Source organism: Perissodus microlepis, chromosome 3, assembly GCF_051167445.1.
Source record: "Perissodus microlepis isolate ML-2025 ecotype Zambia chromosome 3, ASM5116744v1, whole genome shotgun sequence".
In the NCBI taxonomy this organism is placed as follows: Eukaryota; Metazoa; Chordata; class Actinopteri; order Cichliformes; family Cichlidae; genus Perissodus; species Perissodus microlepis.
The window spans coordinates 28,222,385-28,233,360 of NC_140463.1; the positions used below are offsets into that span (position 1 = coordinate 28,222,385).

The 10,976-nt window shown below is 37.5% G+C and overlaps 1 protein-coding gene across 1 annotated transcript in view; it reads right to left on the reverse strand.

Annotated features, from left to right (window-relative positions):
- LOC146390973 (Fc receptor-like protein 5) overlaps positions 1-7,633 on the reverse strand; it is a 35,216-nt gene extending 27,583 nt beyond the window's left edge. Inside the window, exons 1-8 of the mRNA XM_084923845.1 lie at positions 7,550-7,633; positions 6,923-6,955; positions 5,284-5,541; positions 4,602-4,868; positions 3,937-4,209; positions 2,935-3,201; positions 1,881-2,153; positions 1,055-1,321 (exon numbers count right to left, since the gene is read on the reverse strand). Coding sequence (XP_084779971.1) covers positions 1,055-1,321; positions 1,881-2,153; positions 2,935-3,201; positions 3,937-4,209; positions 4,602-4,868; positions 5,284-5,541; positions 6,923-6,955; positions 7,550-7,586 — 1,675 coding nt within the window. The 5' untranslated portion in view covers positions 7,587-7,633. The remainder of the gene's footprint in view (positions 1-1,054; positions 1,322-1,880; positions 2,154-2,934; positions 3,202-3,936; positions 4,210-4,601; positions 4,869-5,283; positions 5,542-6,922; positions 6,956-7,549) is intronic.
- Positions 7,634-10,976: the final 3,343 nt, after the last annotated feature.

Here is a 10,976-nt window from a genome sequence, read left to right on the forward strand (position 1 = left end):
GTATAAGGTTCCTGTTATTGATGTTTGGGTGGTTGACCGGGACGGATTTTCTCCTGTGACTTTCTTGGCCTTTCCAGCTTCGTGATCTCTCACGTGCTCGCCGTTGTTTTTTCCCTGCCAGCTGGCTTCTGTATCACGTGGTATAAGGCTCCGCTCTTGTCATTTGTTGAGCAGGAAGAGTGAGCGCTTGTTGTCATGCAGATTATGTCCCGGATCAAAATGCGGTACAATCGTCATCTTTTCTTTCTTTTTTTTTAAATCGTTGTCATTTGGAAATGAGATCGCACATAAGTATGAATTGAGATCGCGATTTTCTAATGATTAATTGTGCAGCCCTAAGTGATGGACATTAGACCAACTGTAAAATTGGATGCAGTTTGTTCGCACTAACCAAAACAACTATCATCTTCATCTCATGCGCCCCCCCTAGCGCCACTGGATGCTCAAGGCAAAAGCTGACGGGAATAACAAAAATTCTACTTAGATAACAAGACTGTTGTTGTGACTTTCTCCCCCCTCCTTCAACACCACCTACGTCGACACAAGATTGTTGACTTTTGCCTGACTGAGTGAAGGGACACTTTCTCTCGGCTGAATACGGAACACACACACATAAGCATGTACACTGACACAGACCTACACTCAACCCCACCCCTCCAAACACCTTCAAACCTTATGTCTTCTATGTTGTGAGATGTGATGATTCATATGCTTTGTGCTGAGGTGTTTTTTTCTGTTCTCAAACTGTTCTCCCTGTTGGAGCTCAGTCTGGGGGGAGTTCTTTTTTCTCCTCGTCTATCACCATGTTGTGCATTTTCCATTGTTATACCTCTCTGACCTGTCTTCCCCGTGATGTTTGTGCAATGTATGTATGGTCGGAAGGGTAAGATGGCACTGGCAAGGCTGGCAGCCTTAACCCAATTTCCCTTGGGATGAATAAAGTATTATCAATCAATCAATCAATATTACAGGCTGTGCTTGAGTTTTTAAATCAGCTGATGTAAATGTAAACATGAAAACATTAAATGTCAGCATGAATCATGGTCCAACTCACATGAAACTGTCAGTCTGAAGGCATCACTCCATCCTGTTAAGAGATAGTCACTGCTACCCCGACATCTGTAGTCTCCACTGTGGGACACTGAAACTCTGCTGATCCTGTATTCACTGGATGTTGGAGGCCTGTTTGTGTTGGGTGCTGTCCATTCATATTTCCACACCTTTCCTTCACCTCCCTGAATCTCACATCTGAGAGTGATTGTCTCACCAGTGAATATCTGAGACCAGCTGTGATACAGGGTCACTGTGATCCTGTTACGAACTAACAAAGAAAAACATGCAGCAGCAGGTTTTTATCATAATTATTTGAATGCTGATTTGTTGTGCAGGAATGTTTAAAAGCAACTAAAATATTATATAGTATTTGCATAATATAATATAATATAATATAATATAATATAATATAATATAATGATTCATTCAGTGTGCAGACACTCAGCCGTTTGACCCAAGTACTTAAACATTTTGATAGACCTCTGTAGCTGATTCTGCTTTGGTTCCCTCGCAAAATGAATGAAAAAAAGAGAAAGTTTCTTTTAAAATCCAACCTAAAATCTTAATTGTAATTTTACTTTTCTGTTCAGATCAATAACTTTTGACATAATTTCTCCAGTGATTAGACTGCATGACACATGATTTAATAATTTTCAATAACAAGCACTCACATTTTTGGTAATCACATTTTTCAAACACTGTAATATTAATTAGAAGAAGAAGAAGAAGAAGAAGAAGAAGACGAAGAAGAAGAAGAAGAATGAACTCCTTACTCTATGCCTGCGCAGACATTGTTGTTTTGTTCCAAATTAAAATTTTAAACTCACCAGTTCGCTGAAGTATGATGTCATTGCTGTCCTCTGTGGAGAAAACTGGATCTCCTCTCCCTCCTCTGCAGTAATAGATGCCTTCTTCTGAAATACTGATAGTGTGCTCTGATGTTCCAGCTCCTATTTTCTGAGCTGCAGAAAACTCTGAATCACGTCTGAACCAGTCAAACCTCCAGCCAGCAGAGCCCTCCACAGAGCAGCTCAGTGTCACACTGCCCCCTGCTGGTATGATTGAACTTTGTGCTGTCAGTGTGGCTCTGGGTTTACTTGCTGTTGAGTTTAGAGTAAAAGTAAAACATTAGATCATCACTTTTTTCACGAAGAAAATTTCTTATAGTAGTGATTAAACTTTAAACACTCGCTGAGTAATTTATCAGGACTAATTACTCCTGTGGTTTATTATTCGTTGACCGAAAGACAAATATCAAATAAAACAGTTTTGAATACTGCATCATCTCAGTTTCCTTTTGATTCATATTTTAATCGTCACAACGCACAGAATTGCTTCTTTTCTTTCTGCTGGCGTGGGAGAGTGTCATTATTCTTACACCCAGACTATTTGTCCTCATCAGAGTTTATAAAGTCATTTTACTACAACAACTATTAAAAACTAAATACCCTGTGATTGTTTGGGAATGGAAGATAACAAGCCTTGCACTGAACACCGATTGTCAGTCATCAGTGACAAAGAAGGTATTTACAGTGATTTAATGTTTCCATTTTAAATAATTCATAGACTTGCGACAACGGCCAAATAACATTTTACATTGAAAACTCATCACCTTCATCTATCTGTACCAACTTTAATAAATAAATAAATAAATATATAGGTGAAGATCTGAGACAATCTGACTTCTCTTTAAATTACATATTGGTTTTCTTTTCCTTTTCCAGCTGTTTCATTGTAAGTGATTGTTTTTGGAACCACATTCAAAGCTATTTGTAAGCTATAAAACAAAACAAAAGCTGCAGTATTGTTGAAAGACAAAGGATATTATCACAATACACTTCACAGATTCATTTGTTATGAATTCATATGTGTTCAACTTACATGATACAGTCAGTGTGATGATATCACTCCACTTTGATAAGAAATAGTCCCTTCTGCCCCGGCAGCTGTATCCTCCACTGTCAGACTCAGTAGCTCTGATGATTCTGTATTCATTGGATGTTGGAGGTGTGTTTAACTTGGCTGCTCTCCATTCAAACGTCCACTGAGCTCCTTCACCTCCCTGAATCTCACATCTGACAGTGACTGTCTCACCGCTGTATATCCGAGTCCAGGATGGCTGCAGGGTCACAGTGGGCTTACTGGGAACTGTTCACAGAAAAATATCCATTGACAAGAATCAAAGTCAAGAGAAGTGCATCATGATTTCTGTTTCATATAATAATAAGAGCACTCGGAGATCATAGCTCCCTCTGAAGGGCAAGAGTTGTACTAAAACTTTAATGTTTTATGCTGATGTCAGCATTAGTAATATGGAAATATAGTGTAGCATATAAATATATTGTTGTGCCATTGTGACGTCATATTATGTTGCATTGAAAAAGAAAAGTGGGACCCTGACCTTTGACCTTGATGCATTATACAGAAAATTGTGTATTATACTTTATCCAAATAACTGGAGCAGAATTGGCTGAAGTCTGTGGCTTCTGTAAAAACTTGAGATTTAAAGATATATTCATGCAGCATGTGAAGCTGCAAAAATGTATGGGGTGGTAACAGGGTGTTGTATTAAAAAAGATTATAGTGTGTTGTACAGCTGTCTCAATGCCGTTTCATATTATATGTTACTAAAAATGGTTTCTAGATTATTTTTTATTTATATATTAAGGACAACTTTGACATTGGGCCCAAAAATGAATTTCAAACTCAAGTGCTTAGCCAACCTAGTTACTTATGTCCCACAACGCCAATACATTGTTGTGAAATTTGAAGACGATCCATAAAATTTTACTTTCACATTAAAGGAAAACAAAGTGTTCATTTAACAGATGCAGAAACAAAGAGTGTGATCTTTCAGTCATTGAAATAATAGAGGGAACTCACGAGTTTGCTGAACTGTGACGTCACTGCTGTCCTCTGTGTAGTAAACTGGATCTCCTCTCCCTCCTCTGCAGTGGTACAGACCTCCTTGTGAGACACTAATAACTCTGTTTGCTTCATTTCCTCTCATGAGCTGAGCTTTAGAAGAGACTGAATCACGTCTGAACCAGTCAAACTTCCAGCCAGCAGAGCCCTCCACAGAGCAGCTCAGTGTCACACTGCCCCCTGCTGGTATGACTGAACTTGGTGCTGTCAGTGTGGCTCTGGGTTTACTTGCTGTTGAAGAAACAAAACCATTAAAAAAATTAAATCATCATAAAGAATACATTTCTTACAGTACTAATCACACTTTAAACATTCACAGAGTAATTTATCTACAAACGCAAAAATTAATTAGTTTCCCTGCATGTGACACATTAGATTGTCTAACAAACTAACGATTTCACTGATTTATCATCCTCTTATCAAACTGTCATCTCTGTACATTCCTCTTTAAACTGCTGATATTTTAAGAGCCTCCATGGTGTCTCTCCTTTCTGTTTGCACAGTGAGAAAAACTGTTGTCCTGAGCTGCCTGCAGACAGCTGGATCATTGTTGGAGTTTTCCTGTTAAGACACATGTAAACATTAAAACATTAAATGTCAGCATGAATCATGGTCCAACTCACATGAAACTGTCAGTCTGAAGGCATCACTCCATCCTGTTAAGAGATAGTCACTGCTACCCCGACATCTGTAGTCTCCACTGTGGGACACTGAAACTCTGCTGATCCTGTATTCACTGGATGTTGGAGGGCTGTTTGTGTTGGGTGCTGTCCATTCATATTTCCACACCTTTCCTTCACCTCCCTGAATCTCACATCTGAGAGTGATTGTCTCACCAGTGAATATCTGAGGCCAGCTGTGATGCAGCGTTACTGTGATCCTGTTACGAACTGAGAAAGAAAAACATCACTGTTTTCAGTAGCAGGTGAGCAAATGTTCTTTTTTGTTTGCAGGAATCTAAGATAACTCAAATATCAATATAAGACTCTTGAATCTGTTTTGGTTTTTCAGCAAACTGATTGAAATTTTAAAGGAGAAATTGTTTCTATTAAACTGTCTAAAATTAAAAGAGTTTTAATATTTGAAACTTGGGATCTTAAAAACAGATGTGGATATCTGCAATTAGTATGTTTTAGATTTGCTTTTATATTGAGATGAAGAACATTAGTAATCATTTACCCACTGATTACACTTCTTGAGACATGATTTAGAAATGGTTAATAAATACGCCACACACTCCTGTTACATGTGTAAATGTGTAAAAAAGACTTTGTCATTTTATTCTGTTTAAATATTCAAACTCACCAGTTTCCTGAATGGTGACTGAGTCACTTTCTGTTATGATGACATTTTCCCCTGCAGGTTTACAGGTGTAGTTTCCTCCATTCAAGACAGAGATAACTCTCTCTGATACATTAGACATTGCTGACGGTTTTACGGATGAGGTTTCTCTGAACCACTCATATTTTAAGTTGGTAGATTTCTTCACATCACAGGTCAGTGTCACATTGCCCCCTGTTGGTATGGTTGTGTTGTTTGCTATCACAACAGCCTTGTCATGTTCTGTAAGTTAGAAATGCAACAAAAAGAGAAAATTGTTCCTAGTGTAACAATTGGGTTGAAACTTAAGTTGTTTAGTTAATTTATGTACTGTTTAAAAGTTTTCAGTTTCTAAGTTTACACAGCTGTACTGGGATCTGATTGTGGGGAGGAAACTTGACCCGTGTGTGTATATGTGGGTGTATGTAAGTGCATGTTTGTGTGTGTGTGTGTGTGTGTGTGTGTGTGTGTGTGTGTGTGTGTGTGTGTGTGTTTTCACCTGGTGGAACTTGAATATGCTACTGCTGTGATGGAGATGTTTATTTTTATTACTTTTCATAAAGGGAATATATTTAATTGTTTAGGACATTTTTGTCTTAAGTGTGAGCTACAGCTCAGCTTGGTTTGTATTGCTGTACCACTGTATTTTTTTGTTTGTAAAGATGTTTCAGTAAAGGAAAATATATGTTTTCTTGTGTGTATGAGAGGTCATGTTTTTACACACACCATAAAATACATTTGTGAAGATAATTTATATTGGAATATGGGTTAGTACATGATTGAATATACAAAATAAGTTAAGTAGTCATAATTAATGGTTGCAATACTGTAACCATTGCAAAACAGAAATGGTAATTAATTAGTTTAAAATGTTTCATAGCTAAAGTAGAAAAGATTAATACTATTTCTTGTTTGAAATAGTATTAATCCATGGTATTTAATCCTTGTCGAGTGGATTCTGCTGGATCACTAATTTTATTTGTAAAGGTGATGAAACAAATGCACAGAAAGAGACACATTTGTATCAGTGAGTCACACTCTTTGGCTCTTACCTGGCATTTCTAAGACTGAAATGTGTTAGGAAATTTTAAATATATTTTACATTTGCTAGTTCAGCTCCCTAAGCCCCATCCATCCTCCAGTACAGGATGGATGGGGTACAGCTTCAGATGTGCTGGGGCCACTGGAGTTTCAGCCCTAAATACTGGGAACCTGTATCTCCACACTGCCACATGACAGATTCAGGTGTATCTGATTCTCTCTGGCTCTCACTGAGCCTTATCTCTGTTTTCCTGGACATTCATCTATCATCATGTGTGGGCAGCGCTCGCTCCTGTTTCCTGTCAGTCAACTCAAATCAATTCTAACTCACCCTGTTCCTGGCTTTGTTCACCAAATCAGAAAGCTGGTTCTCTCCCGATGGATAATCAGCCCCCTACATTTACCATAGACACCTGTTTCTCTCAGCTACTGATGTCTGTGAAAGTAAACTCCTGATAATTTTGTCAGTTCTTGTCTGTGTCTGGATTTTGATTCAGCCGTGACAACACATAAACAGAAAGATACAGGAGATACATCAATGCTGTTCATATTTTGTAAACAGGAAGAAAAAAAACTGTCGTACCTTCAGCATTTACATCGAAGAGTGTACTGAGCACTGAAATCAAGATTGAAACATCATCAAAACAGCAGCAAATCAACTCACTATGAACTAAAACATTTTTTAACCTCCTAGGACCTGGCGTCCACATATGTGGACATCACATTTTGGGTTATTTAGACCAAAATACTCAATTTTGCTCTACAAGGGCCTGATATTCACTTACGACATTATACTGCTACTGTTCTATCAAAATTTTAAACGAATATCCTCATATGTGGCTCTTATTTTTATTAAAAAAAAAAATTAGGTAAAAAAAAAAAATCTGGTAATTCTTTGTTTTTACATTCATCTGGCCCCAATATGTCCAAATATCAAAGAAAACTTTAAAATGCATGCTGTGGAAGAGTTCGGGTCTTAGGAGGTTAAAGTAAATTTTCAGATCGGAGACTCATCCTCAAATTTCTTTGCTTATATGCTCTAAACTAGTAATGTAAAACAGCAGTGTTTCCAACACAATACCCTGCTTTAAATGGACACAAGGTAGTACCATTCGAATTCTCAAAGACTTGTTAACCACCTCATACACTTTAATTTACACCAATATAGTTTCTTAAATTGGTCACAAGAGAAAGTCAGTGATGTACTTACAGAATAACTCCAGCATGCAGAGCAAAGAGCGCTTCATCCTCACATCCAGCTCTGCAGCTCTCTGATGCACAGCTAAGCTTTCAGTGTTTTACTTTTCACAAATAAGCAGAAGAAAGAGATGCTGTGCTTAATATAGATGAGACCGTAACTTCTTCTTCTCAGTGGCTTCCATGCTTCCTTCCCTTTTACTCTGAGCTCAACCATCTGCTATAACTTCAACCGCATCAGTGTTTACGTTTCCTGTCCATTCAGAACATTCAAGCTTGTTCTCAGTGTTGTTCTCTTTCTCTGGGTTATAAAATAACGGTTCTGTTACTTCAAGTCAGGCAAAGCTTTCATTTAGGTTTAGTTTTACTTCTGTCTTCTTTAGAAACTCACTTTTTTTCCCATACAAAAAAAGTCATACAACCCCATACATTTGGATTGCTATAATTCTGGAATATTTGTCTGGGTTTTTGAGACTGTCAGTGGCCGGATGGCAGCATATCATTTATTTCTGGCAGTCCTGAGCAGATTCATGCAAAACATGCTGGGCCCTAGTTGAGGTGAACAAACTTGCTTTGACATAATTAGACCAAAGAATATGCCTATAACAGGAAACAAGGTTAAGATACTCCCTTTTAAGTTGCAGGAAAAAAATAGACTTTTAGCTAGTTTTTTGTACTATTACAATGGAAAACATCCTTTCACTTCTGCTTTGATATGTAAATGTTTTCATCTTGTGGTTGAATTTTGGTTAGAAGGTGGTTGTGACCGGATTATTTATGTGGCTGAACTGATGGAAATGAGATGCAGTTTTTACAAACCAGAGGAATAAATAAACCAACGCACAAATTCATTTTCTTGCTTGCTAAATTGCAATGGTACAGATGCACACAGACCTTATTTGGTGGGTAAATGTGCCAAATAAAATACCAAAACACAATAATCAATATCTTTGTGCCAAAAACTATATATTTTTTAACTGAAAACAAAGCATGGCACTCAGAAAAGTAAGCCATTGCCATGCTTCTTTGCTATTCTACCGTGTACCATGTGTTCACGTGTTCCTTGTTTGCACTTCTAAGGTAGCTTCTAGTACCAGGTTCTCGACTCTAAAGCAGCCACCAAAAATCAGGATCTTATAGATCCAACACTATTAAAAGATTTGAACTTTATTAACAATTTATTGAATATTATGGTTTTGAATTTTATAGCAGTACTAACTTTAAAAGTTGAAAGCATATTGAGAAATACACAAAGCAAAAACCATGTATTGCCTCATTATGCTAAACAGTTGACTGAATTTTCTGTTCCCCTTTACACAAAAAAAGATGTGATATGTCAGGGATAAGATGCCACCATATACTCACTAGAGGTTATGTGCGAGCAGACGACAAATGTGTTTAGTGCATGTGCAATCAGTTTTTATTTTGAATTATATAGCAGACATTATATATAGTAACTAAAGCACATCATTTGCAAAATAAAACAGAAAAAAAGGAAGTAGCTAGTCAGTAATTAATATCTGCAGCAACATGATGACAGATGAGAGTGGAGTTTTAAAAACTTGGTATCTTGAGTTCTGCCTATGATCTATCTCTGCTATCAGCTGTCAGGGCTCAATCGTGTTCTTTGGAAGGCTGTACAAATTCAGCTCAAATTGTTCTTCCTCTTTTTAGTTTAGTAGGCCAGAGAAAAAATGATAAAGTTACTGTGTTTTTTACTTAGGAGATACACAATACACAATCACTTTAAGTTGCACTTGCATTTATTTTCACAGGCATAATAACTCTGTAATAGGCCTGTACCAAATAAGCACATTCATTTATAAAATTCCTCAGCCAACAATTATGTTCAGTGGAATAAGTGGTAGCAAAGTTTCAGTCCGTGGTGGTTGGGTGTGGTTTGTGGTTCAGCTGCAGGGAAGGGGTGGTGCAGTGGGTTCAGGGGGAATGCCAGAGGAGGCTGACCAGCACAACTGCTTGGCATCAAATAATATTCTATCCTGTTTTACACAGTAGCAGGACCGGAACTGATATGTGTGTGATTTCTGGAAGGAAACTGTCTGAGACTGTATGTGTGTACAGTGGGAGATGTGCTACAAACAGACTGATTATAATCACAAGCCAAAGAAAGCTTATTCACCACAACAGTAATTCATCACTCACTATAGCAGCTTAAATAAACTCAGAACTTTCTGCTAACCACACATCAGAGCCAGGCTGATAAAAGACAGAGTACATGCTTACTGTATTGCTGTGATGGTTTCTAGAGCATGTATGACTTTTGTTGCCATGGAAACCCTGGCAACCCTGGCCCATTGGCTCCAACAAGAGAGGGAGACTGACCGAAGTGATAACTAAGTAAGAATAGATTAATGACAATATAAATAAAGAAAACATGTTTGCCAGCAGGTCAGTAGTGTAAAGCATGCATTTATGTGTGGCAGAGTGTAAAAATAGCAAAATAACTCAAGAAATCATGCTGCAGCTAAGCAAGATCAAGTAAGGATGTGGATGCTAAAGTCAGGACAGAGAGAAGCCTTCATAGCCAAGCTCACTGGGTCCAGGTGTAGCTCATGCAGGTAGTTAGCCTCCAGCAGAACAAAGCACAGTACAAACAACATAAATCTAAGACTGAGGGCACAAAAGGCCAAGGGGTCATCACACTTCTAAGGCATGTGCTAAATTTAAGTGAATAAGAAGATTCAGTTTTACAGACTCATCTGCAAAAAAAAAGGAATGCTGCATGGAATGTAAATTTAAAAAAAGAGAGAATTGTGATTTGAAAATCTTATAAATCCATATATTATTTACAAACGAGCATACTTTAATGTTTAACTGTTTAAATTGATATATTTTACTATTTCATTTAATTTTACTATCTTGTTCAAATATTTAATATGATCTCTATGTCTTGGACACAGGGTTTAGATTTTCATAGGATATTTATGGTTAATCTAGTTTTGTATTTTTTATAATCTTTGTATTATGGTACTATGTTCTGTATGATAGATATATTGATGGTCTTTAGTTTATAATGATAGTTTTTTGGGGTTTTTTTTTTTTTTGGGGGGGGGGGGGGGGGTTGCTTTCCTTATGAGTTTGTTATCAGTGCCTTTAGTTCCTTGACTTCTTTATTTAAATGATTGTTTATCCCCTTTAGTATTCCCATTCTGTCCCCCCAGTCTTGTCTCCTTGTTTGTTTATCTTCTGTCTCTATGCCAAGCTTGTATGTCTTTTTCTGGTCTCATCTTATCTTCCTGTCTTATTTTGATCTCTTGTGTCCATAGTGCTTTGTGTTTAGTTCTACTTCCCCATCTTGTCATCTGTGATTGGTTTTAGCTGTCCTCCCACCTGTCTTCCTTGTCCTTTGCCATGTTCTCTTTTATGTTTGTGTTTGTCCTTGTGTTTGTGTTTTGTTGCAAGAGGTGTAGTTTCAGATT